General features: G+C 46.1%; 2 protein-coding genes and 1 pseudogene across 6 annotated transcripts in view; 1 reads left to right on the forward strand and 2 right to left on the reverse strand.

Annotated features, from left to right (window-relative positions):
• The window catches only part of EPB42 (erythrocyte membrane protein band 4.2), a 30,144-nt gene extending 3,960 nt beyond the window's left edge, over positions 1-26,184 (forward strand). Inside the window, exons 4-16 of one of the 4 annotated variants that reach the window (XM_017546430.2) lie at positions 1,970-2,110; positions 6,696-6,881; positions 7,516-7,749; positions 8,729-8,847; positions 9,786-9,890; positions 11,414-11,591; positions 12,102-12,240; positions 12,534-12,637; positions 14,039-14,281; positions 14,846-15,142; positions 18,166-18,326; positions 19,485-19,618; positions 23,636-26,184. In XM_017546430.2, the coding sequence (XP_017401919.1) occupies positions 2,101-2,110; positions 6,696-6,881; positions 7,516-7,749; positions 8,729-8,847; positions 9,786-9,890; positions 11,414-11,591; positions 12,102-12,240; positions 12,534-12,637; positions 14,039-14,281; positions 14,846-15,142; positions 18,166-18,326; positions 19,485-19,618; positions 23,636-23,798 (2,073 nt within the window). In that variant the 5' untranslated portion in view covers positions 1,970-2,100 and the 3' untranslated portion in view covers positions 23,799-26,184. Of the gene's footprint in view, positions 1-826; positions 2,111-6,695; positions 6,882-7,515; positions 7,750-8,728; positions 8,848-9,785; positions 9,891-11,413; positions 11,592-12,101; positions 12,241-12,533; positions 12,638-14,038; positions 14,282-14,845; positions 15,143-18,165; positions 18,327-19,484; positions 19,619-23,635 lie in introns of those variants that run through there. The other 3 variants (XM_037744863.1, XM_037744868.1, XM_017546454.2) reach the window with 3 other exon arrangements.
• On the reverse strand, positions 132-780 carry LOC108316601 (annotated as a pseudogene). Its single transcript, XR_001830378.1, has one exon. The product of XR_001830378.1 is annotated as a 40S ribosomal protein S7-like (transcript).
• The window catches only part of CCNDBP1 (cyclin D1 binding protein 1), a 10,046-nt gene continuing 8,347 nt past the window's right edge, over positions 26,055-27,753 (reverse strand). Inside the window, exons 10-11 of the mRNA XM_017546510.2 lie at positions 26,787-26,833; positions 26,055-26,524 (exon numbers count right to left, since the gene is read on the reverse strand). Of these exons, the coding sequence (XP_017401999.1) occupies positions 26,410-26,524; positions 26,787-26,833 (162 nt within the window). The 3' untranslated portion in view covers positions 26,055-26,409. The remainder of the gene's footprint in view (positions 26,525-26,786; positions 26,834-27,753) is intronic.

The raw sequence follows: 27,753 nt of genomic DNA on the forward strand, positions 1-27,753 counted from the left end.
TTATGCTTAATATATTTGATTTTGGGAGACTAAAGGGAAGGTAGTGGCCACTTTGGAATGAGAAGAGTCAGAATCAACTGGGGTACAGGATTGAGAGCACAGTCTCTCAACTCTATATCCCTTTGCTTTCATTTTTTTTTTTTTTTTACTGTGAATATATTTTTTATTTAGTCATTCTGTTTACAATTGAAACTCTGGGAATTCAAAATTAACATCCTTGCCCGTGAGCTTCTTATAGACACCAGAAAAAGTTTCAACCTTGTGTTCCACATTGTTCTGCTGTGCTTTGTCTAAATGAACCTTTATGAGCCGGCTGCCATCCAGTTTCATGCGGATTCTCTTGCCCACAATTTCACTTGGGAAGACCAGGTCCTCAAGGATTGCATCATGCACAGCTGTCAGTGTACGGCTCCTGGGACGCTTTTGTTTATTTTTTGTATGGCTTTTTCAAGTTGGCTTAGGCAGAATTCTCCTCTGAGTGATAAAGACAACATGCTTCCCACTGAACTTTTTCTCCAATTCGCGTACTAGCCGGACTTGGATTTTCTGGAAAGATTTTAGTTGAGGAACAGGAACAAAGATTATGATAGCTTTCCGGCCACCACCAACTTCAATTTCCTTGGCTGCTGTAATATTCAGCTCCCTGAGCTGAGCCTTGAGGTCCGAGTTCATCTCCAGCTCCAGAAGAGCCTGGGAGATGCCGGACTCAAGCTCGTCTGGCTTCTCGCCATTGGGCTTCACGATCTTGGCGCTCGAACTGAACATGGCTTTCTCCTTGGTGAGCGCCGACTTAGGGAAAAAAAGCAGCACTTCACATTTCTTAAGTTTATTTCTAGAAATTTCATCTTCTGTTGTTGTTGCTATTATAGATTGGGTCTTTAGTTACATTTTCTGAGTTGTTATTGATTGTAGGTATGAAAACTATTGGTGCCTATAATTTTGGTATTAGCCAGCTCACTAAATTACCTTTTATAATCATTGTTAGTAAATTCATGTTTTCCAGGTAAAAATGATATCTTTGAATAATGAAAAATTAACTTCTTTATTTCTTGTGAAGAATCTTTCTTGGGAGAGAGTGAAAGGCAGAAGTTTCATTTTTTTTTAACATAATAAGATCCTTCAAATGAGTTCAAAAGTTCAAAGTTTAAAAAGTGTAAAAGAGTAAACAGCAGAAAGATAACCTTTCTACCCCACTGCCTTGATTCCCTCCCCACAGGCAACCAATATTTTTTGCAGTATGTTTTATATCATTCTATAGACATTTCATTGACATGCAGGCAAGTACAGCTGCCATGAGTGCTTCTGGTAACACAGTTTCAGAAGCCCAGGTAAGGCCAAATATGAGATCTTTGTCTTGTCTCTTCAGGAACTAAAGACGGAAAAATTGAAAAGTTGTAGGGCCTGAGTCCCAAGATAGTTCCAAACCTTCTCTGGTAGACTGTCCCAGACCAGGTAGGCTTGGAAGAGTTGGGGTCCCAGCTTCTACTTTTAAGATATTTATTTTTCACCAACAAATTCTACTTCCTTATCTCTTTCACACAGTTAAATTCCAGACACACATGTTCTCTCTATTATCAAAACAGCCCATGAACATCTAGCAACTTGCAGCCCCTGACATGTTTAGGGCCTGAGATTTGGAGTTGGATATGGGCCTCCTGTTTGTGGCATCCTCTCTTCCAGAGTCTTCCAGTGCAGTCCAGATGACATCTCTGAGAGCCTCTTGAAGCCACTGAAGCAATAGGCTTCAAGGTTTCCTCTAGGCTTCTCCAGTTGGCAGGTCTTCCCCATTCCACCCCCCTCCTCCAGGGCTGCCAGACATATCCCTGCCTGGGTCTCCTGGCACAAAAGATAAAATGAACAGGGTTACTCCCAGCAACTGGTCCAGGAGATACCAGCAGAGAGGGAGTAGGAGAGAATAAACCTGTCAGTGTGTCACAGGAGTAGTGGAAGGAAGTTTTGTTATTTCCAGCCTCTTAAGCCAGCAAAAGTGCATTCATCATTTTCTGACTGGAAGAGAGAAGGCACAGAAGGAGCCCAGAAGCAACAGTTCAAGACACGTGATTCCTACGGCCAAGTGGATAAGAGGAGCAGCCTGCAGCCATGGGACAGGGTGAGCCAGACCAGTGCTCCACAGGGCTTGCTGGACTGTCTGCAGCCCCCACAGCATTATCTGTTTTCATTAAAGGAAATGGAATGGATGGTGGGGAGAAAGATGGTGGTATAACCATGGGGGTGGGTGGGGGTACTGGTGATAGTGAGGCAGCTGTGGAGGGGGTGTGGTAGGTGGGTGCTGGTGAAGGTGATAGTGAGCTGGTTGTGGAGTGGCGTGATAATGGGTGCTAGTGGAGGCAGAGGTGATGGTGAGGTGGCTGTGGAGTGTGGTGTGGTAATGAGTGCTGGTGGAGATGATGGTGGGGTGGTTGTGGAGTGGAGTGTGGTAATGGGTGCTGGTGGAAGCCGAGGCAATGGTGGAGTGGATATAGAGTGTGGTGTGATAATGGGTGCTGGTGGAGGTGGAGGTGATGGTGGGGTGGTTGTGGAGTGGAGTGTGGTAATGGGTGCTGGTGGAGGTGGAGGTGATGGTGATGTTGCTATGGGGTGGTTATGGGGTAGGATGTTGGGGTAAACTGGTCATGATAGTTGTATGATGATGGTGAGATGGTGATGGCGGTTAACTTAACATGGGTTTATATTCTTATCCCAAGGTCATCATAGCATAAGTGTTCACAGCTTACTGATACAAATGAGAGATACTATATGATACAAATGAGAGACACACTGGGAAGCATGAAGGTGCCAAAGCTTCTAGACCAAATAGGAGAGAAGGAGAGGTGAGAGTCAGGGAATCCACCTAAAAGGGGTAGAGGCAGACACAAAGCAAGAAACCAGCAGAGGTGGTCAGAGTCATAGCACTCTTGGCAGGAATTATTATCTCCTGGCCTGGGAACTGCCTGGCTGTCTTGTGTCTTTTTTTTTTTTTTTTTTTTTTTTTTTTTTTTTTTTTTTTTTTTTTTTTTTTTTTTTTTTTTTTTTTTTGAGACGGATTTTCGCTCTTGTTACCCAGGCTGGAGTGCAATGGCGCGATCTCGGCTCACCGCAACCTCTGCCTCCTGGGCTCAGGCAATTCTCCTGCCTCAACCTCCTGAGTAGCTAGGATTACAGGCACGTGCCACCATGCCCAGCTAATTTTTTGTATTTTTAGTAGAGACGGGGTTTCACCATGTTGACCAGGATGGTCTCGATCTCTTGACCTCGTGATCCACCCGCCTCGGCCTCCCAAAGTGCTGGGATTACAGGCTTGAGCCACCGCGCCCAGCCCTGTCTTGTGTCTTGAGAGAAGGAAGTGGGTAGGCAGAGGGAGATGATATGGAAGTGTGGGGACAGTGGGATGCAGCTGTGGTTCTGTTGCTATGGAAACTGCCTCACTCCCCTGCCCTGGTTGGCCATTCTGGTATGCAGAGGGCAACTGACCCTGAGACCAACACCTGAGGGGGGAAAAAGAATTCTGGGTGAATTCAGTCAATCATCTCAGCCACATCTTGTGAAAATAGGACAGACACCAATAAATCATTCTTTTTATTCTGTAGAGACCAGACAAATTAAAAATCTACTCAATCAGAGAAACATATTTGAAGATAACAGGAGATTGTTTAGTCTAGTCCCAAATCCCTGTGGGCGCTAAATCGTTTCCAGGCAGTGGGTGGCAGACGGTGCAGTAGCCACCAGATGACAATCAGTGAGTATGAGCTCATGACGTGCTGCGGTGGCTGGAGCTGGATTGTGCTGGTTTGCAAGAGCCAATTGCTAAATTTTGAGGCATCTTGTGGACCAGTTCTTAAACACAGGCATTATTAAAAATTAAATTGTATAAACTTACAAGTAAAAAGCTACATTAAAAAGAAAGATAATAAGTACTCTAAAATTGTCACCTCCTACATAATTTACCTCTTTTTACCTTTATGTTCTTGAGGGTGTTTATGTCTCTTGTATCTCTATGGTAGAAAAACTACGTGATGATGTGCCACTCTGTGCTTCTTCTTAGCTCTGTGCTCGCTAACATCACCTCAGTAGCTTCTAACTGGCCACAGGGGTAGTATTTTACACCACAGAACTCTGGCAAATGCTGTAACTCTACTGTTCCCTCACCATCCCCCTCCCTCCAGCCAGTTGTCAAACACAAAACTGCTTAAGGGGCACATTTGAGGCAACGCTGGGGCATTGTGAAAGGCAGAGATTGAGGAGGGTGGGGTACTGTGCACCTCTGAAGAGCATTCCATGTGGTCTCTGTGTTAACACAACTTCTCATGGGCTGTGGTACAAACAGGAGATGCTGGGAAAACATGAAGGTATCATTGCCTCAGGCCCCAGTGGGAGAGAAGTGGGGGTAGGAGTTAATGAATCCACCTAAAAGGAGCAGAGGCAGAGATAAACTAAGAAACTAGGCAGACCTAGAGAATGCAGAAACCTCAGAGGCCCTGTGAGGGTCTGGCAGCACAGGTGGAGGCCTGAGGCCCCTGTGATGCATTTGAGAAAATCTCCTTTAAGGCTGTCTCAATGTTTTCATCCATTCATTGACAGAGCAAACACTGATTGGCTATCTCTTGAGTTCTGCTGGGGCAGGGGATGCAGATATTAGAAAGCACTGTACTTCAGGGAGCTCACAGTGAAAGGGGAAGCAGAGGGCTAGGCAGGTGATGGGTATCAAATGGGTTAAGTGCTGAATAAAGAGGATTGACCTCTACCAGCAGGAGTCAGTGAAGGCTACAGAAGTGGGTGCCTTTGGATCTTGGAAGATAAGTAGACATCTGCCAGGTAGAGAAGAGATGACGGGAGGCTTCCAGACAGAACCAGAATCCAGATGAATTCTAGTGACTTTTGCTGTAACGCTGTGGTCATTACATGGGTTCAGATACACTGAGGCTCAAGTCATATGACTTAAAATGTGACTAAGGCATTGGACCATCCAATCCAACTCAACCAGTCGGCAGCGGCAGGCTCATCCTGGGCCCCAGCACAAGCTTTGTGCTAAGCAGAAAGAGAAATCATTGTTGATTTCCGAGTGCCGCTGTACTTCAACTTACAACCCTGCCACCCTGTGGCTACTTTATCTATAGCCATGGGCTGACCAAGCCAAGTAGAGGAGGGGGATACAAGGATGCAAGGGGCACCCAAGGACACCAGGATGAGAGACAGAGGTTTCTTCCCTCCTCTGCACAGTTTCATATTTCTTCATATTCAACCACTTCAGTTCTTTTGTCCTAAATAGATATCGTTGGCATCTTCTATCGTCCCCAACACTAGTGAAAGAAAAAGTAGAACATCCTTCCCTTCTACTCTTCAGCTGTAAGCCAGAGGGACTGGGGACTGAGCGAAATTTGAAGTAGGAGTACCCTGAATTTGACAAGATATGTCTTGTAGTCTAATGGACATTGCCATCAGGGTCATATCACTTCTCTGAAGTGGGTTAGACTTCATTTCATACCTGCAAGCAAAAACTATAGCTTTTCTCTTAGGGCAACTGAGCCAGTGCAAAAACTGTAGGCTGCCTTTCAGACCAAGGAGATTCCCAATGGCCTTCTGCCATCAAAGGAACAAAAAGTACACAATTCCTTTGCTGAAAAAAAAAAAAAAAAACCCTAAACCTCTTTTTCCAGCATTGTTCTTTATCTTTTGGCTTCTCTACTTCTCGTTTTTTTCTTCCCTCTTATGTTAATCTGTTCTCACACTGTTATAAAGACATACCTGAGACAGGGTAATTTATAAAGAAAAGTGGTTTAACCGGCTCATGGTTCTATGGCTGTACAAACTTCTGCTCCTGGGGAAGATTATGGCAGACGGTGAAGGGGAAGCAAGCACATTTTCACATGGCTGATGGGAGACAGAGAAAGAGAATGAAGGGGGAGGTGGTACACACTTTTAAACAAGCAGCACTGGGGGGTGGTGCTAAACCATTAGGAACCACCCCCATGATCCAATCACCTCCTACCTGGCCCCTCCTTAACACAGGGGATTACAATTCAACCTGATATTTGGGCCTGGACACAAACCCAAACCATATCACCTCTGTTAAATGATAATTGACTAACAAACTCACAAACTCATAAAACTCTTGAGCGACCTCCTTGAAGGGTTTTTCTGGGCTGCATAGTGTTGTGAGTTTATGATAAGACTTTAGGTCAAAGAGCCATCATGCACAGTCTCAGGTGAGTCAGTTCCACACTCAGCCTCACTCTTCTCATCTATAAAACAAGAGAATTGGACTCATTGATCTCAAAACCATTTCTAAAAATTATCTGGTTGTGCTCTAAGAAAAAATGAATAGGGTTGAGAAAGATTGTGGGTTTTATTCATTACTTGTGGACTGGGACCAGAAAAAGGAGGCCAACAATGAGAATAAGCATTGTTCTTATTAATAATAACAACAATAACAGTTTCATCATTTATTGGGGCTTACTATGTATCTGACACTGTGCTAAATGTATTATACATCATCAAATCCCCATCACTCTGAAAGGAGGGATGATTTTTCTAAGGAAAATGAAACCGAGACTTAGGGTGGTTAAGTTACTTGCCTGGGATTGCACTAATAAGTACGTGGAGGCGAGGATTTGAACCCTGGTCTCTCTGACTCCAGAATCTCTGCTTATGCTGTCACATTTACCTAGTTTCCATGACTTCTCTCTTTCCCACAACAGCCCTGGGTATCAAAAGCTGCGACTTTCAGGTAGCAAGAAACAATGAGGAGCACCACACCAAGGCCCTCAGCTCCCGGCGCCTCTTTGTGAGGAGGGGGCAGCCTTTCACCATCATCCTGCACTTCCGTGCTCCAGTCCACGCATTTCTGCCTGCTCTGAAGAAGGTGGCCCTCACTGCACAAACTGGTTAGTGAGACAGGCCTAGACCCCTTTGGCAGCAGCCCTGGGGGTTTCTCTCCAACACCATGTTAAGGAATCAAGGGGCAACTGGCCCACACTGCAGGTGGTCCATAAGAAGTCCTGCCTACCTGGCAGGGTGGTCATGAGGGTGCCACAAGACGAGGTGCCTGGTAAATATTATTTATGATAACTCAGAAGCTGCCCAGCAGCAGCATCACCAAGGGTTTCCTTTCGGTTGCACAGATAATAGTAGCTTTGTAGAAAATTCTGGATGGAATCAAATCCAGGCTAAATATAACATTTAATTGCTACTGTTTATTGAATCCATACTACCTGTCAGGTGTTGGGCCAAGTACTTCAAATGCAGTATTTCATTCAGTCCTCACATGGGCCATGAAAGCAGGTACCATTGTGATGCCCATTTTACAGACTATGAACCTTTCTAGATGTAGGTCCATGGACACCGACAGCCTGTGTTCTCCTATCACTCTTTCTTGATGGGCCTCATTTCTGGATGGGTTGCTTTCATTATCCTCCAAAAACAACTTTCACCTGCTCCATCTTTGTAATACCCTGACCTTATTACTCTAAGTTGTGACCAAGAAGTCCCAATGACTGACTGATCACTGTGTGACTGCAGGAGAGCAGCCTTCCAAGGTCAACAAGACCCAAGCCACATTCCTGATTTCTAGTCTGGGGGACAAAAAGTTGTGGAGTGCAGTGGTGGAGGAGAGAGATGCCCAGTCCTGGACCATCTCTGTGACCACACCTGCGGACGCTGTCATTGGCCACTACTCGCTTCTGCTGCAGTTCTCAGGCAGGAAGCCATGCCTCCTGGGCCAGTTCACGTTGCTCTTTAACCCCTGGAATAGAGGTAAGTTTGGACCTTGGCCAGCGTGAGCTGCACAGGGACTCCAGGCACTGGAGCTGGAATGCAGTTGTGGCAGGGAGCACTTGTGCCAGGTCCCTGCGGCAGCCCTCTCTAAGGGTAGCACCAACACCTAGTCTGTGCCAGGGCCTTCTCCCTGGATGAACCAGCTCTCAGACTCAGGGTGCTGTCTTGGTGTCACTCCCCGGAGGAGCAGGTTGAGGTTTCCCACCAAAAGCAAAAGCTGTCTCACCACCAGACCCTGGTGCTGGCTCAGGCTATTTTGGTCACAGGATTTGAGACTCACTGAGATGACGCTGGGAAAGCTGCCCTTCATTATAGCAGTACAGGGGTGAAAGGAAAGCTGGAGAGGGCCTCAGGATGAAGTGGCCTGAGGAGGGACTTCTCTCCATCTCCCTGCTATTCTGTGTCCAGAGTGTTTTCAGGTTTTTCAGGGCCTAAAGCTGACGCAATCTGGGGGACCCTCTTACAAAAAAGAATATACAATTTTGAATTGATAAGGCTCCCCACCAACCAGGGCCCCAAGGGGTCTGTGTTATCTCACAAGCTTCTTCTTCCCTCCAGGAAATCTACTGTTCCTGTCTTTGTTCCTCTCTTCTGGCTCATTCTGTTCTTGTGGATTGCTGGGCACTCTCTAGACTGACCTGCCCTGTGTTGCCCAGACTGGTCTCAAACTCCTGGCCTCAAACTATCCTCCTGCTTTGGCCTCCCAAAATGCTGGGATTGTAGGTGTGAGCCACTGCACGTGGCCAACCAAGCTTTTTAAGGTTGTTCTTGTCTGCCTGGCTCACCATAAAGGCCATACTCTGATTGACCCAGGGACTCTGGGCTGGGTCCCAGTGGGGACAGCGTTGAAGGGGTGGCCAGCAGCCAAGCCTAATCTCAGCAGGGAGGACAGAGGCCTGGATGGGAAAGGCGGACCTAGCACACCCCACAGGCCCTCATCCCTACCCCTTCTTACCAGATGATGCTGTGTTCCTGAACAATGAGGCTCAGCGCAGGGAGTACTTGTTGAACCAGAATGGTCTCATCTACCTGGGCACAGCTGACTGCATCCAGGCAGAGTCCTGGGACTTTGGCCAGGTACCAGGGCCCTCTAGGGGAGGAGTGTGTAGAGTGACTGTCCCATAACCTTGTATGTTCAGGCTAGACAGACCTGGTAGGTCCAAAAACCCCTGGTCATGAGACCATTTCTCTAGCCCATTTCAGCCTTGTGATGCCTTCCTTTCCTTTAAGCCACATCAGAACACCCTCCGGAGATATCAGAATTATTTTCCTTAAAACTGGCAAATCAAGCCTCAGTTAAATCCCCACTGTCTTCGAGATAAAAACCAAATACCCCTAGCCTAACATCCACAGCCCTTCCAGCCAGGCCCCTGCTTTCCTTTCCCCATGAACCACCCCATGTTCCAACTCCTCACCTCCCCAGAGCAACAGGCTGAATGTTCCCTCTGCCAGGAAGGGCTTCCCACCCTTATCTCCTGGCAAGCTCCTGCCCCTCTCTCAAGACCTTCTCTAAGCCTTCCCCAACCCCAAAGGCAGAGGGAGCCTCTCCACTGTGCTGCTCTGTGCTGGCATCTCTACAAGAGCCCTGGCCATGCTGCTGTGCCCTGTATCTAAGCGGCTGCATGACCATCTCCATTCCTAAACCATGGGCTCCTCAGGAGCAGGAGCTGCCTCGGTATTCTCCACCTCCGGTTCAGGGCTGGTAGGAGCAGTAGGGGCTCACTAAATAGAAATGGAATGCAATGCGATGAAACAAAGCCATGCAGCACTAGTCCTCAAGAGCTCACACCCTACTGGGAGTCAGACAACAGAATGGGCAAAGGACTGGATGCCTGGGAAAAGGAACCCAGGGCACATTGAGGGGTGGGAGGAGGGAGCCAGAACTCTGAGGGATGAGGCAACGGAGGCAGGTGTGGAGCACGGGTCTGGGAGAAGGACGAGATGATGAGGCTATCTTGTGGGATGAGTGCCTGACCTGGAGACCCTTCATCATGGCCCTGTGTGATCCTTAACAGTTTGAGGGGGATGTCATTGACCTCAGTCTGCGCTTGCTGAATGAGGACAAGCATATAGAGAAGTGGAGCCAGCCGGTGCACGTGGCCCGTGTGTTGGGTGCCTTGGTAAGTGAGAGGCTGGGGAACCAGACGGGGCGGAGGTAAGGCAAGAGCCCTCTGACAGACCTGCCCCATCACCGTGACCCTGTAAATCACAAATGGCCCCCTCTTCCCAGGGTGCTGGGATAGTTCCTACAGAAGGGTCTGAGGAGGAGAAAAAAGGCAGGCAGTAGCATCCACAGCTGGAAGAAAAGCAAAGAAATGTGTCACACCTCAGGACACAAGCTCGCAGAAGATTAAGCCCTTCTTTCCATCCCCACACCCAGCCCCAACCTGGAGCTTAGGTTCCTGGGAAGGAGCAGGAAGGGCCCATCTTACCCAGTGCTTGCTGCTGCGGTGATCAAAGGGACTTCTAAATTATTTGTAAGAATATGCAGACCATGATGGTTACTGGGCATGGTGGTTCACGCCTGTAATCCCAGCAATTTGGGGGGCCAAGGTGGGTGGATCACTTGAGGTCAGGTGGCAGACCAGCCTGACCAATATGGTGAAATCCCATCTCTACTAAAAATACAAAAATTAGCTGGGGGTGGTGGTGCCTGCCTGTAATCCCAGCTACTCGGGAGGCTGAGACAGGAGAATCGCTTGAACCCAGGAGACGGAGGTTACGGTGAGCCGAGATTGCACCACTGCACTCCAGCCTGGGCAACAGAGCAAGACTCCATCTCAAAAAAAAAAAAAAAAAAAAAAATGCAGACCATGATGGTAACTTGGTGCTTTCCCTTGTCCCTAAAAATCCTCCCAGAGGAGTCATGCATTCGCCATTCCCTCTTTGCCACTGACGTGCCATCTGAAAAGGTGGCAAGGGTCCAGGTCAGCCTGTGAGTAGGTCAGCCTGTGAGTTGAAAGAAGCTTGGAATAAATGGCCTCCAGGACCCAGGCACAAACCACCTCAAATGAGTCAGGATGGAAGACTAAGAACCAGTGAAACCAGCCCTTGAGGAAGGGCAGCTCTCATGCTCCTCTTTGTGGCTGGAGCCAGAGGACTTGTTAAGAAGGAGGGTCCTCGGCCGGGCGCGGTGGCTCAAGCCTGTAATCCCAGCACTTTGGGAGGCCGAGGCGGGTGGATCACGAGGTCAAGAGATCGAGACCATCCTGGTCAACATGGTGAAACCCCGTCTCTACTAAAAATACAAAACATTAGCTGGGCATGGTGGCGTGTGCCTGTAATCCCAGCTACTCAGGAGGCTGAGGCAGGAGAATTGCCTGAACCCAGGAGGCGGAGGTTGCGGTGAGCCGAGATCGCGCCATTGCACTCCAGCCTGGGAAACATGAGTGAAACTCTGTCTCAAAAAAAAAAAAAAAAAAAAAAAAAAAAAGAAGGAGTGTCCTGGACTCCTGCCCTAGAGTATGACCCAGGGGCCTAGGACAGAGCCCAGGAGCTGTAGGTTTAATCAGTACCAGGTAGCTCTGATGCCAGAGATCTGTTCACCATGGTTGGAGTACTGTGGTGAGCCCTCTTTACCCATGCCCTGGAAGCTGTCCTACCTGAGGGATTCATACTGACATCCGCACATTTCCCCAAACAGCTGCATGCTCTCAAGGAGAAGAGGGTCCTGCCCACCCCGCAGACCCAAGCCACCGAGGAAGGTGCCTTGCTGAATAAGCGACGGGGCAGTGTGCCCATCCTGCGGCAGTGGCTCACCGGCCGAGGCCGACCTGTGTATGATGGCCAGGCCTGGGTGTTGGCCGCTGTTGCTTGCACAGGTTGGTCCCCTTGTCTGCTGTATAGAGTGCCCTGCCTCTTGGGTTGTTCCCTGGCCTTCCATGTGGGAGGGACATTTCCAAAAGCAGAGGCTGCCTCCCTGTGGCCACATTTCCCCATCTCATCACACAGAAGTAGTTGTCCCAGGCAGCTCCTCCCACCAGCTTCTGCTGCTTTTCCCCCAGCAGAGTTGGGCTCATTTGCAGACTCTGCTCCCAAATTCACTTACTCTCCTAACTCTGCCCCAGCAGGGGAGCCCTGCAGCTCTGTGTTCTAGGTTCTGTTGCCCTCTCCCCTGCTATATACCGCAAATGCAGTAGAACCTGTGCCTTATTGATTAGCCTTTATGCGTCCTGTTCTTGGCTGCCACTTCTAGGTGCCTGCACTCCTCCTCCCAGGTTTTCAGTGCCCAGAGGAAACGTGAATGTGTCCATACTGAAAATGCCAGCCTTCCACATGCCCCCAGCTTGATCTCTCGAGTGCCCCCTTACACTCCACCCCTCTTCTCACAGTGCTGCGATGCCTGGGAATCCCTGCCCGCGTGGTGACCACCTTTGCCTCAGCGCAGGGCACCGGTGGGCGTTTGCTCGTAGATGAATACTATAATGAGGAGGGACTTCAGAACGGAGAAGGCCAGAGAGGCAGAATCTGGTGAGAAGCCTGAGAGAGATGAGGTTCCAAGCCAGGAAGGGCTGAAACCTGCATGGCACACCTCTGCAGGAGTGCCATCCCCTGCGTGACCCTGGCATGGAGGAGAGTAGGCTTTCAAGACCCTTGGAGGCGAGCGCTGATGGTCAGTGGTGGTGTGCACGCCCCTTCCTGGGAGTGCCACAGCCACTGTGACACAGTGACCTCCCATCCCACTGGAACAACAACAACTGTGCCAGAACCTCTTCAGCACCCCTTTTCCTTCCCACTTGAATTTTTCTCTTTGCTACATTTAGGATCTTCCAGACTTCCACAGAGTGCTGGATGACACGGCCTGCCTTACCCCAGGGTTATGATGGATGGCAGATTCTGCACCCATGTGCTCCTAATGGAGGTAAAGGTAAAGCCTAGGGTTGGGTTTAGGACCACGCAGGGCTGCACAGAGCTGCAAGAGATGAAAGAGTCCCCTGGAGAGGACTCGGGAGCAGCAGGCAGTCCCAAGGGGTCTGCGTCCTCAAAAACAGGAGAAGCACGAGGCATGACAGTGGCCAGCAGAAGGCTGATCTGATGCCAGTGGGCTCATGGGAATAGAGGCACCAGCCATTCCAGCCACAAGGTTATAGGGAGATGAGGCACCTTAGAGCAGTGGGTTAGGGAGTTGGGTTGCAATGAAGGACAGAGAATCTTTTTTTTTTTTTTTTAATAATTTCAACTTTTATTTTAGGTTCAGGGGCTAGATGTGCAGGTTACATGGGTCTATTGCATGATGCTGAGATTTGGTGTGTGATTGCTCCCATTACCCAGGTACTGAACATAGTACCCAATAGTTTTTCAACCCCTCCCCATCCCTTATGCCTCTAGTAGTCTCCAGTGTCTGTTGCCATTTTTATGTCCATGAGTACTCAATGTTTAGTTCCCACTAGTAAGTAAAAACATGCAACATTTGGTTTTCTGTTCCTACATGAATTTGCTTAGGATAATGACCTCCAGCTGCATCCGTGTTGCTACAAAGGACATGATCTCATTCTTTCTTATGGCTGTGTAGTATTCCATGGTATATATGTACCATATTTTCTTTATCCAACCCACCATTGATAGGCACCTAGGTTGATTCCATCTTTGCTATTGTGTATGGTGCTGCAACAAACATATGAGTGCGTGTGTCTTTTTGGCAGAACAATTTATTTTCTCTTGGGTATATATCCAATAATGGGATTGCTGGGTTGAATGGTAGTTCTAAGTGCTTTGAGAAATCTCCAGCTTTTCATAGGATCATATGATCATAAGGATCTTAAGTCGGTGAGTGGCTGTGTTAGGTCAGGGGCTTGCAGCAGGGGGGTTCTGAGGACGTGGATGAAGAGGGTATCAGGATAGGCTACAGCCCAGAAAAGGAAGCTTCAGGACCCATAAAAGATAGCTCTTCCTCACCCAGGAACAGAAATGGTAGAGAGCCTGGCACCAAGTAAGTGCTCAAGAAAGGCAGCCCTATTCCTGTGATATCAATAGTAAAGCTGGTTTGGGAGTTTCTCACGCTAAGTGTGGCCCTCTCAGCTTCTGCCTGTCCATTTCCTGAGACAGCTCCTGTCATGTGCCATGACCAGAAAGTCTTATCACTAAATAGTTGATCACTAAATAGTTTCACCCCTGTGACTCTCTCAGAAGCCCTGCCTAGCGCTGACCTCTGACCTTGGTCCTCGGGGAGGGAAAATAGGCAAGAGGATGGGGACTGAGGTTATGCAGCTCTGAACTGAGCACAGGTCTAGGCATGGCTTCCGGGCTCACCAACCTTTCTCTCCCTTAGTCCTGGGGTCCTGTGATCTGGTGCCAGTCAGAGCAGTCAAGGAAGGGATGCTGGGGCTGACCCCTGCAGTGTCAGACCTCTTTGCTGCCATAAATGCCTCATGTGTGGTCTGGAAGTGCCGTGAGGATGGGAAACTGGAGTTGACTGACTCCAACACAAAGTATGTTGGCAACAACATCAGCACCAAGGGTGTGGGCAGTGACCGCTGTGAGGACATCACTCAGAACTACAAGTATCCTGAAGGTATGGGCCAGGGAAGGGCCCCAGGCTTCTCGGTACCTGAAACAGCAAATGAGGGAAAGGGATGGGCCTGGCAGATGCAGTCAGAAAGAGTCCCTGTCCTTTCCCCATCATATAAAACAGGGTTTCTCAACCCCATTGGACACCATTGACATTTGGTGACAGATATTTGTTGTAGGGGCTGCACACCCTAGGACATTTAACAGCATTCCTGATCCTCAGAGTAAGTCTAAATTCTTTCACATAAAAGATTCAGTTCCCTGCAAAACTGTCCTCAGAGACAGTGTGACTTGTCCCCAACCTTGCTGTCTCATCATTCAAGGGGCAAATTCATAACACTTGAAAAAGAACTTGGTCCTTGAGTGGCTTGGAAGAGACACACTGTGTCAGTGCTGGATCTGCCTCACACAGACATTTGGGGGCTAAATATGGCCTTAGAGGTTTGCAGAGCTCTTGTGACTTTGGCATTTAAGCAGAAGTGGGTAAATGGTTTTGATTCCTGGGCTTTTATTAGAAGCATTTACATCTCCTGGGTAAAAGATTGGCTTTGTTTCTTCCCTTCTCCAGGGTCTCTTCAGGAAAAAGAGGTGCTGGAGCGAGTCAAGAAAGAGAGAATGAAATTTGGGAAAGACAATGGCATCTGTCCTCCCAGTTTCGAGACTGCCAATCCTCTGTACCTGTTCTTGAAAGCACCCAGCTCCCTACCCTTGAGAGGGGATGGCCAGATCTCAGTGACGCTGATTAACCACAGTGAGCAGAAGGCAGTGCAGCTGGCAATTGGGGTCCAGGCTGTGCACTACAACGGTGTCCTTGCTGCCGAGCTCTGGAGGAAGAAGCTGTCCTTCACACTCAGTGACAACCTGGGTAATGCTCTATGGCCACACCAGACATCCCACACACACATGGCTCTGCCTTGGGCAGGCAGCAGCCACAGGGCACCCCCCTGCAGTTTCTCAAGATGGCTTTGAGCCCCTGGTGCTCATTCTTGTGCTCTCTCTCATTCACTCATTCAACACATATTTATTGGGCCCGAAGCAGGAAAAAAACATGATACCAACTGCAATCAGTTCAGTAAACAGACCCTTCATAGCAGTGTGAGAAACATTTGCTGAATTTAACAGAGTATGATGGCAGGGGCGCATCTCCTTCAGGCTGGAGTACGCTGTCCCCAAATAAACTGTACTGCATTGAATCTGGAAGGAGGAGTAGGAGAGTAATGGCCAGAAAAGTAAGTCATAGCATTTCAGATGGAAGGAGCAACGTGTGCAAAGGGCCCTCCTTATCCTTGAGGTTCTTATTTAATTGGTCTGAGATGGGGTCCAGGCATTTTTTTTTTTTTTAAACAAACAAGCAAAAAACACCCTGTGTTATTCTATGGTTAAGATTCCCTGGACTAGAGCAATTGCTTTTAATTTTTGCTGCACATTAGAATTACCTAGGGAAGTTTCATGCTCAGCCTGTGTCCCAAGCCAGTTAAATCAGAAATGCCGTGGTGGTCCAGGCTTGGTAGCTCATACCTGTAATCCCAGCACTTTGGGAGGCCAAGGCAGGTGGATCACCTGAGGTCAGGACTTAAGACCAGCCTGGCCAACATAGTGAAACCTTGACTCTACTAAAAATGGAAAAATTAGCTGGGCATGGTGGCACACATCTGTAATCCCTGCTACTGGGGAGGCTGAGGCAGGAGAATCACTTGAACCCAAGAGGCGGAGGTTGCAGTGAGCCAAGACATGCCACTGCACTGCAGCCTGGGCAACACAGTGACACTCCATCTCAAAAAGAAAAAAAAAAAAACAACTCTATGGTGGAATACATCAGAATTTTTTAAAACTCAGGTAATTCCAATGTGCAGACAGGTCTGAGAATCAGTTGACTAGAGCTTGTCTACAGCATTACAACAGCCTTCTAACCAGTCACCCCACCTCCAGTCTCTGCATCACTCTTCCCTTTCCAAGCATGGGAGGAGTGGAGTCAGGGGAGTGACATGAGAGCTGGACAGGGCCCCGGTCACACAGGGTCTTATCTGTCTTGCTAAGGAGTTTGAGTTGTGTTCTCTGAGTAATGGAAAGCTGGTGGAAGGTTTCAACCAGGGTAGCCAATGGAATCAGAAATTCATTTTAACAAGAAAGAACTTTTGGCAGAAAGGAATGGAAGGGGTCATATAAGAAGAATGTTTCTTAACCTTGGCTGTACATTGAGTCATCTGGCGAACTTTTTTGGGGGGGCTGGGGGCAGCCTTCTGAGCCAGAGTATGCTCAGAGACTCCAGTTATCTGGGAAACTTAAAAAAAATACTAATGTCTGGGCCTCACTGCCAGAGTCTGATGTAACTGATTTGGGGTGTAGCCTGGCATTTGGATTGTTTTGTAAAGCTCCCGACTTGATTCTAATGTACATCCAGTGTTGAGAATGACTGGATTGAAGATCAGAAGATTTTGTAGTCATCAAGTCAAGAAATGAAGGCTAAACTAAGCTGGAAGCACTTAGAATTAAAACATGTTAAGGAGTTGGGATAGATTGGACTTGTGAATGTGTGAGTCTATACGTGTATGGTGGGTGCTTCTGGTATGGGTGGGTCACTAGAATAGGAAAAATGGGGAAGAACAGGTTTGGGGAGAAAAAGGATGTATTTGTTTGTGGCATATAGTGTCTGAAAGCCCATGACACATCCAAGTAGAGCTGACCAGTAGGCAGCAAGAAACCTTGATAAGGTAAAGTTCTGTGCTGGAACTCAGACAGGGAAATCCCAGCACAAGGGAGCCAGCAAAGAGTCAGGGCATAGATGAGCTCATGGCAGTGGGGAGAGGACAGTGAGTAGATGAGAGGGTGAGGAGGGAACCCAGCAGCAGCAGCAGCATTTAGGAGACGGTCAGGGGAAAAGCAGAGAGAAAGGGAGGCCAGAAAGTCAGAGGAAGGGGGCACCCAGCAAGGTCAGCAGAGAGGGCATGAGGTGTTAATGCTGAAAAGCACCATTAAGAGAGTGGCCTTGCAGAGAAGATTCCTGGGCGTTAAGCCGATTGAGTTGGGAAGGTGAGACAAACTGCCCAGTCCTCCCTGGAGGCATGACAGGAAAAGGGAGGCTAGGGGGTAGTCAGCCAGGGACACTGGGCAGAGGGAGAGAGCTGAACCTGCTTCCATGCTGAGGAAAATAAGCAGGCAAGAGGGAAAGAATGCAGTCTCAGGAGAGATGGGTTAAAATTGATAGAGCTATGCTTGGGAAAATGAGACTAGAATAATTGTAGCTCACATTTATTGGGCACTTATTTTTGCCCAAAATGGTGTTAAGTGCTTTATATGCATCATCTTATTAGCCCTCACAACAACATTCTGAGGCAAGAACCATTGCTATTGCCACTTTACAGATGAGATGAGACACAATAATTCACTCAAAGTTACACAGCTAGTGTGATGGGGTCAGGAGGGGCACAGATTTAGAAAGCAGAGGATTCAACTTGAGCAGGGCAGATATGTCATCCCCTGAGCAGTGGTGACAGTAGGAGCAGATGTTTCTGTCTGTAAGGTGACAGAGCAAGACCCTGTCCCTAAAACAAAACAAAAAGCCTACAAACAACACAAACAATCCCACTATAAAGGCATTATTATGAGACAAGGATACTGAGGCCCAAATAGCTTAACTTGCGCTAGTTCACTGGGGCCCTTCCCCAACCTCACTAAGGTGGTCTGCCAAGAGTGCTGTCGGAGGTGGTGATGAGTATGAGGATGAGGAATGAGGTCTTAAGTGAGTTCCAAGCATACAGTTGCTAGGGGAAATGGGGCATTTTTCTGACCTCAGTGAGGCCCTGAGTCTTTTGCATTGTGCGTGTAACTATGGCTGTTTCTGGGGTACACACACCCATTGGCACTAACTCCACCTGTTGTGTGTTTCAGAAAAGACAATAACCATTGGCCTGTTATTCTCCTATTTTGAGCAAAATGTACCTGAGAACACCTTCCTTAGACTCACCGCCATGGCAACATACTCTGAGTCCAGCCTCAGCTGCTTTGCTCAGGAAGACATTGCCATTTGTAAACCACACCTTGCCATCAAGGTAGGCACCAGTCCTCCCCTGAGTTGCCCTCAATCTGCCACCACTCAGGCCCGCATTTCAGAAGGAATCCAAGCCCCTTCAGAGCAGATGACTGTGCTACAGGATTACCAGAAAATGCTACATTTAAGAGCTTTTTCTCTTGAGAGACATAGTTTCTTACATACCCTTATTAAGGTTTAATCTTCCAACTTCTTTAGTTAGTTAAGTAAAGGTTTCTAAAATTGAGGCATTCCTAGTTGCTGCCTCCTACCTACAGGGATCATAATAGCCTATGTTTATTTAGCACTTCCTACACATGCCAGAGGATTTTTCACCTCCTTTTTCTTTCTAAGCCCTGTGAGGTGGAACTGTTCCCATTATCGAGATTTAAAAAAAAAAAAAAGCTGAGTCCTAGAGAGCAACATGCCTAAGATCATAAAAACAGGGAGTTCTTGAGGCTTATGGCTGTTGGTCCAGCCCTCTTTCCATGTGTCTACCCTGGCCAAAATGAATGAGATCTGATCCCTGCCCTCAAGCCGGTTATAGTTTAGTTAGGAAGACACAACATTTGGTGTTCCAGATAAGTGCTTTAATACATGCACAAAGTTGCTATGGAATAAGTGAAGCAATAAGTGAAGCAAAGGGGATTAATTCCAGCTGGTGGGTTTGGGGATGACTTTATGAAGGAGATGACATTTATGCTGGACCTTGAAAAATGAGTACTCTTTCAATATAGAGGTAAGGGAAGGCCATTGAATGCAGAAGACAGCAAAGAGGTGCAATGGAAGGTAGCCTGAGGGGTGTGTTGGGGATGGGACAGTCCCTGATGGGACTGGGATGTCACTTAGTTATGGGAAGAACAGGTGAGGTGGGGGAGGGAGGTTGGGGGAACACCATGAAGAACTCTGAATACAATGTAAGCTGAATTCCTAAGATGGTGGGAGAACTTCCGAGATGTCTGCATAGAGGAGAGGCACCATCACAAATCATCAGTGATGGACCAAGGGTGAGAATAAATGCAGGAAGAGCAGGTAAAGCGGGTGGAAGACATCAGCTATGAAGTTTGGGTCAGCTTGGCAGAGATGAAGAAACTTACTGAGGGTACAGGGGTACAGGGGAGAAGAGAGTGACTGTGGCTTTGTCCTTGACATCCACACCAGGCATTGCCTCTTCCCACAGATGCCAGAGAAAGCAGAGCAATATCAACCCCTCACAGCCTCAGTCAGCATCCAGAATTCCCTAGATGCCCCCATGGAGGACTGTGTGATCTCCATCCTGGGAAGGGGGCTCATTCACAGGGAGAGGAGCTACAGGTAAGTGATGGCAGACTTCTCTTCCCCCTGAAATGTCTCAACGGGTCACAAAGGCAGGGCCCAAGAGAGAGACTCTCTCTTTGTCATGTCCTTGCAGACAGCAGATACCCACAGAAACTGAACTAAAGGATTAGGGCTACCAAGTGGCTTCCCTCATCCTGGGACCACTATATCTGTAGGAGAATAGGAGTGAGGCAGGCTATGTGAGCCCCTTGGGCACCTACTTGCCCTCATTGCTGCCCTGATCATGCAGGGAGAGCCTGGGTATTGCTGTGAATGCAGGCGAGGGCATTAGGGCTGGGTATTGGAGAGTAATGAAGGGAGGACAGGCTACCTCTCATTGTGATCAGAGGGCTGCATTCTGGTAGTTACCACCACAATACACAATTTATTCCCTTTTATTCCCATTTTCACCACCATCCTTCATGTCCTTTTATTTGTACATGTAAAATGTGTACTGTTGCTTTCATGAGCCTGTATTTTTAACTTATATAAATTTATAATTAATTGGTTTTCTTACTTTTCACTCAGAACTATATTCTTAAGATTTATGACTATATGTCTTCTGCTACATAATATTTCATCATGTACACCCACCACTTTCTGCCACTCTGCTCTACAGAGATGGGCACCCAGAGTGCCTCCAACTCCGACACTGAAAATAATGTTGCAGTGAACATCCTCACATAGGTCTCCTTATATACTTGTTTGAAATTTTGGTGGAGTCTGAGGACATATATACCCAGGAATAGAATTGCTGAGTCACTGGATATGATGTGGTTTGAACAGGTACTGTCAGATTTGCAGAATGGCTGCAAGTCTCCACTCCCTCCAGCAGTACCTGAGAGTTTCGATATTCCTACCTCTCCTTCATTCCTGGCAATACCCAGCTATTAATATTTTCTTCCAGTCTAATAAAAATGAAGTAATATCTTACTATTGTTTTAATTGAAACTCTTCATATGTTTGTTAGCCTTTTATGTTTTCTTCTCGGTAAGTAGTTTGTCTTTATTTTGCCCACTTTTCTTTTGGTGTCTCTGCTCTTCCTTCTTGTTGATTTGTAGAAGTTCCCTGTATAGTCCATGTATTAGTCTCTTGTTGATTTTAAATGTTGCGAGTATCTTCTTTCATTATGTCTACTGCATCCTTAGTTGAATACACAGTATAAAGTTCAAGATACCTATACCTACTGTCCTGAGGTCCCTAGCAGATGTGTGAGTTACTGAGTCACTCTTGCTAATAAGTCAATAAGGGGACTGTCAACACTTAACCAGACTTCTGTGGTCTCCCAAATCAACTGTGGGGCAAAGCTCCTTAAAGGAAGTCTGTCACCAAAAGAAGGTTTATAGGCAGGCCAGGAGGTTGTTGACAAGGCTCCAAACACCACCTGCTGACATACTGACAGCCTCTCAATAAGCCTGCTACATCTACTGTGCTTAGCAATAAGCAAAGGTTCCAAAACTAGAGTTCTCTGTATTAGTTTATGTTCATCCTGCTGTGCTGATAAACACATACGTGAGAAGAAAAAGAGTTTTAACTGGACTTACAGTTCCACATGGCTAGGGAGTCCTCAGAATCATGGAGGGAGGTGAAAGGCACTTCTAATATGGCGGTGGCAAGAGAAAATGAGGAAGAACCAAAAGTGGAAACCCATGATAAACCCATTGGATCTTGTGAGACTTACTATCACAAGAATAGCATGGGAAAGACCAGCCCTTGTAATTCAATTATCTCCTCCCTCTCACAACACATGAGAATTCTGGGAGACAGAATTCAAGTTGAGATTTGGGTGGGGACACAGCCAAATCATATCATTCTGCCCCTGGTCCCTCCAAATCTTATGTCCTCACATTTCAAAACCAATCATGCCTTCCCAACAGTTCCCCAAAGTCTTAACTCATTTCAGCATTAACCCAAAATCCACAATCCAAAGTCTCACCTGAGGCAAAGTAAGTCCCTTCCACCTATCAGCCTGTAAAATCAAAAGCAGGCTACTTACTTCCTAGATACAATGAGGGTACAGGTATTGGGTAAATACAGCTATTCCAAGTGGGAGAAATTGGCCAAAACAAAGGAGTTACAGGGCCCAGGCAAGTCCAAAATCCAGCAGGGCAGTCAAATTTCAAAGCTCCAAAATGACCTCCCTTAACTCCAGGTCTCACATCCAGGTCACACTGATGCAAGAGGTGGGCTTCCATGGTCTTGGGCAGCTTTGCAGGGTACAGCCTCCCTCTCAGTTGCTTTCAGTTGCTGTCTGTGGCTTTTCCAGGTACACAGTACAAGCTGTTGGTGGATCTACCATTCTGGGGTCTAGAGGATGGTGGCCCTCTTCTCATAGCTCCACTAGGTAGTGTCCCAGTAGGGACTCTGTGGAGGCTCTGACCCCACATTTCCCTTCTGCACTGTCCTAGCAGAGGTTCTCCATGAGGGCCCCACCCCTGCAGAAAACTTATGCCTGGGCATCCAGACATTTCCATATATCTTCTGAAATCTAGGCAGAAGTTCCCAAACCTCAGTTTTTGACTTCTGCACACCTACAGGCTCAACACCATGTGGAAGCTGCCAAGGCTTGGGGCTTCCACCCTCTGAAGCCATAGCCCAAGCTGTATGTTGGCCCCTTTCAGCCACAGCTGGAGTGGCTGGGACACAGGGCACCAAGTCCTTACCCTGCGCACAGCACAGGGACCTTGGCCCTGGCCCACTAAACCAATTTTTCCCCCTGGGCCTCCAGGCCTATGATGGGAGGGGTTGGCATAAAGGTCTCAGACATGGCCTGGAGACATTTTCCCCATGGTCTTCAGGATTAATATTAGGCTCTTTGCTACTTATGCAAATTTCTGCAGCTGGCTTGAATTTTTCCCCAGAAAATGGGTTTTTATTTTCTATTGGATAGTCAGGCTGCAAATTTTCCAAACTTTTATGCTCTGCTTCCCTTATAAAGCTGAATGCCTTTAACAGCACCCAAGTCATCTCTTGAATGCTTTGCTGCTTAGAGATTTCTTCCACCAGATACCCTAAATCATCTTTCTCAAGTTCAAAGTTCCACAAATCTCTAGGGCAAAATGCCACCAGTCTCTTTGCTAAAACATAACAAGAGTCACCTTTGCTCTAGATCCCAACAAGTTCCTCATTTCCATCTGAGACCACCTCAGCCTGGATTTTATTGTCCATATTGCTATCAGCATTTTGGGCAAAGCCATTCAACAAGTCTCTAGGAGGTTCCAAGCTTTCCCACATTCTCCTGTCTTCTTCTGAGCCCTTCAAACTGCTCCAATCTCTACCTGTTATCCAGTTCCAAAGTCACTTCCACATTTGCAGGTATCTTTTCAGCAATGCCCCACTCTACTGGTACCAATTTACTGTATTAGTTTGTTTTCAGGTTGCTGATAAAGACATACCTGAGACTAGGAAGAAAAAGAGGTTTAATTGGACTTACAGTTCCACATGGCTGGGGAGGCCTCAGAATCATGGTGGGAGGTGAAAGGCGCTTCTAACATGGTGGTGGCAAGAGAAAATGAGAAAGAAGCAAAACAGAAACCCCTGATGAGCCCATTATATCTTGTGAGGCTCATTCATTATAAAGAGAATAGCACAGGAAAGACCGACTCCCATGATTCAATTACCTCCCCCTGGGTCCCTTCCACAACACATGGGAATTCTGGGAGATAGAATTCAAGTTGACATTTGGGTGAGACATAGCAAAACCATATCACTCTTCCAAAGAGACTCCAGTACCCTTACCAGGAATTGAACCAGAAGCAAGTCACAGATGACAAAAGCAACAACAGATGTAGCTTGGTAGCCCTTAGGATGTGTCTCTTCTCAACCATGCAGTTGCTCAGCATTGGGTGGCTCCTGCCTTCTGTTCCTTTGTAAACACTTCTATTTTAATAGCAAGATACTTAGATGTTTATTTGTACATGGTCCACTTCTTCAAGCAAGGAAAGATCAGTCACTGGGACCAGCAGAGAAATGAATCTGGGATAGAACTACCATCTGCCTTTTCCTTTATTTCAGATTCGGTTCAGTGTGGCCCGAAAACACCATGTGTACCCAGTTCCAGTTCACGCCGACACACTTGGGGCTCCAGAGGCTCACTGTGGAAGTGGACTGCAACATGTTCCAGAACCTAACCAACTATCAAAGTGTCACTGTGGTAGCCCCTGAACTGTCAGCTTAAACTTCAGCTCTAGCACCACTCTCCTGCCAGCCCTTGATTCTACAATCTAAATCAAACATGTGCTAGGAAGAGAAACTTTGCATCTCAGTGTTTGTGTTGCTATAAAGGAATACCTGAGGCTGGGTAGTTTAAAAGAAAAGAGGTTTATTTGGCTCACAGTTCTGCTGTACAAGAAACAGTGAAGGCTTCAGGCTGCTTCCACTCATGCAGGAAAGTGAAGGAGTCGACAGAAGCAGAGATCACAGGGCAAGAATGGGTGGGGAGGGGGTAGGTGCCAGGTGCCAGCCTCATTTTAACAGCCAGCTAGGGAGTGAGGGAGGGATGTATAGAGTGAGAACTCACTCATTACCCCAAGGACAGAACCAAGCCATTCATGAGGGACCCAAACACCTCCTATTAGGCCCTACCTCCAACACTGGGGATCAGATAGCCAAACTACCTCACTTTGTAGCCAAACTACATTTCAACATGAGGTTTGGAGGATCAGACAGCCAAACTACATCACTGTGTTTATCAGACAAATGAGTAGTCATTCAAGTTGGGCAGAAGAGTGACCAAGAACAAAACTAGATGCCCAGAAATCAATAATTAAGACGTTTATTTCTGTCACCCTAGCAAAGGCAGCCATGAAGACCAGTTGTCTTACAATAGACACTAGTGGGTGAAGTGACAAAAAGAAGCCTTTGAAAAGGTGCTCAGATACCTTTTCAAAGTACATTCAGATTTTCAGGTTCAGGTTTTTTGCAACCATTTTACTGCTCATTAATACACTCAATAACTTGCAGGTAAGGGAAAGAACCTAACACTTAAATCATTCTTATATTTCTCATGAAGTGGGATGATCTTATCCTAAAATGGAATTTTTAGGTAATCTTAGAATTACATTGGTCAAGCTTGGTGCAATGGCTCACACCTGTAATCCCAGAACTTTGCGAGGCTGATGTGGGCGGATCACCTGAGGTCAGGAGTTTGAGACCAGCCTGGCCAACATGGTGAAACCCCATCTCTACTAAAAGTACAAATATTAGCTGGGTGTGATGTGCTCATTTGTACTCCCAGCTACTTGGGAAGCTGAAGCCAGAGAATCACTTGAGAACCCGGGAGGCAGAGGTTGCAGTGAGCCAAGATTGTGCCATTGTACTACAGCTTGGGGGACAGAGCAAGACACCATCTCAAAAAAATACATATATATACATTGATCAGTGCTTTCTCTGATTGTTATCCTTAAAGATCCAAACATGACTGAACAAAGTTATATAGGGCCTGAGAGAATTATTCAGCTATAGATAAATCTTTATATTAGAGTTCTATGTTATTAAGTATCCCACAATTAAAGTCTGATGTTAATAACATGAATTTGGTCCAGTAGAAAAATATTTTTTAAAAAAGTATATAAAAAATAGGCTCTATAAGAAGAAAGAACTAGACTCCTTTTGTACAAAGTTATTTTGTTTGTTATTTTGTTGCCTTGGCACTCTATCAGTTTAGTTTTAGTTCCTTCCCTTTATGACACTTGTTAACAGTACAAAATGGCACTTTCAAACAGTAAATTAAAACACATTTGGCTTAAGGAATTTCAACCCCCAGTATACACTAGTCACTCAAAGAATGACTGTTGTTGCTGATTATACCTAGAGAGAGTAGAAAGGCATATGTGAAGAATTACACCTACAGAAGGAAAAGGACAGGCATTAGAGGTGGTGGGGGCCTGCAGCACATGCAGAAGGCCCAATTCAGCTCACCAGAATATACATCACTACAGGTTTACGCTGCTTTCCAGTATGAAGTCTTCTAGACTGATGCAAAAGTATAATTAAGTGGTGATGGTTTTGCAAAAGGATGAACTGAAAAGGCCCTTAAAATTACATAAAATCTCTTATACACTAAAAAAATGTTGATTTGTAAAAATTTGGTATTTACATTTGGGGACACATGTAACAGAGGACAATACAAGTACGTATAAGGAAATAAATCTGTTCAACAAGGTGGGCAAACCTAACATCAGCTCAATGCCAATATATTTTAGAGACATGGAGTAACCTGAGATAATATTCAGAAGGACTTGTTGATAATAATATATAACATGGTGAAATACTAAGATGAATTTTGGAGTAACCTTTTCTAAATAAAGGGTTTTGTTCTAAATACACTTCTGATCAGAATCAGATTTTTAAACCTACAAACCCAAATGAAAGCAATGTTTTAGTCTCAATCCACTGTATTTCTGGTAAAAAGAAACTTTGGAAGGGCACTCAGTCACTGGCAGGTTAGCATTTTATTGAGACCATCAACATCTTTACAATGAAAACAATTTACAGCAAAAAGCAAATAAGGCAGCTTTCCTAGGAATCTCTGAGAAATGACTCAGGAATGAGAAATCATGCAATTATTTTTTACATATAGCACAGAAAAATATATTACTTGCATATGGTTTATAAATAGGTGCCAATCTAGACTAACCAACAATCTTTGGTAATAGTGTCTCTTGCTAAATATAAACAGGCACTCCCTTTCAATCCAGCAAGCATTCTAGCTCCATTTTAAAAGGAGACATCAGAGCCTGACCATTATGGTGAGAAGGGGAGAAGAGACTATAAATGAACCTGAAAACTCATAATTCAAGTTCACTCTGAGTGAGCTCCTTGATTCTATTCATGCAATGATCAATGGCATTAATAAGTAAAGGGATCCAACTATCTTCTGGCTGAGGGGTCACATGACTTGCTCTATGAATAGAATAGAAAAAAATAAGTTAAACTTATTAGGGTGTCAAGGGAAAACCTATCCTCAGGAGGGAGCACAGGGAAAACTAATTTTTTTAAAGGAGTGCTTCTTTGCAGAAACTTAGATGCCCCATAACTGAAGTTGAAAGAAAATCCCACACCCACCCTTTCCCACTCCTTGAAATGGGGGCTTAGGAGTTGAGAATGTCTGGACAGGAGCTCCATTTAACCCTCAAAAAGTTATCTGAAAAGTCTTCATACTTACTTTGTGATTTCAAGTGCCTTCTTTAAGACAGACACAAGTTTCGCAGACTAGAAAAGAAACATAGAAGTTACCCTGAGCCCTACCATAAAAAGGCAAGCTCAAATATTTTGAAAGACCCAAATGATTAAAAAATATATATTTAGAAAAAGAACCCTGAAGGAAGCATGCAAAAACAAAAATGCTGATTAGGTTAGGGTGATGGGATTATGGGTTCTTTTCTTTTTAGCAAGATCTTGTTAATACTGTTACTATAATGTTTCCTGTTTTTTTTAAAAAAAACCTTATAAAGGATTTTAACACTGCCAATATAATAATAACATGGAGACGTTTCTCTACTAACAATACAAAAATTAGCTGGGCATGGTGGCGCGTGCCTGTAGTCCCAGCTACTCAGGAGGCTGAGGCAGGAGAATTGCTTGAACCCAGGAGGTGGAAGTTGCAGTGAGCCAAGATCGTGCCACTGCACTCCAGCCTGGTGCCTGGTGAGGGAGTGAGACTCTCTCTCTCTCAAAAAAAAAAAAGATACATGTGCAGTACGCCTTTAAAAATTTCTAGAGCAGATGCTGTGTTTGGGATAGCTGACTAGGCACACTGCTAAAGATGTTTATTTCTTAGGAAGTCAATTTTTAAAGTTAATGCCCAAAAGGATCCTGTTCTACTTCAAGGTGTTTGTACATCCTGAAGAACATCTGACGAATCTAGTTTCCATTATCCAGTTTATCAGCTATTACTAGAATTGATATGTTCAACTTTAAAATATAAGCCATTTGGCAGTTTTAGTGTTCTTTCCAATAACATTAGAAAGAACTCTCTCCAGTAAAAGGCACAGAACTTCAAAGAATACAATAAAATCAGATATTTATAAGAAACTTGACTCTCCATGGTTAAATCACACAATGGGTTTGTATTAGAACAGAGTATGTTTCTGTAACACTTATTTCTGTCTAAACTAGAATTAAGAAACTGC

The sequence above is a fragment of the Cebus imitator genome, unplaced genomic scaffold (assembly GCF_001604975.1).
Source record: "Cebus imitator isolate Cc_AM_T3 unplaced genomic scaffold, Cebus_imitator-1.0 Scaffold9, whole genome shotgun sequence".
Taxonomy (NCBI): domain Eukaryota; kingdom Metazoa; phylum Chordata; class Mammalia; order Primates; family Cebidae; genus Cebus; species Cebus imitator.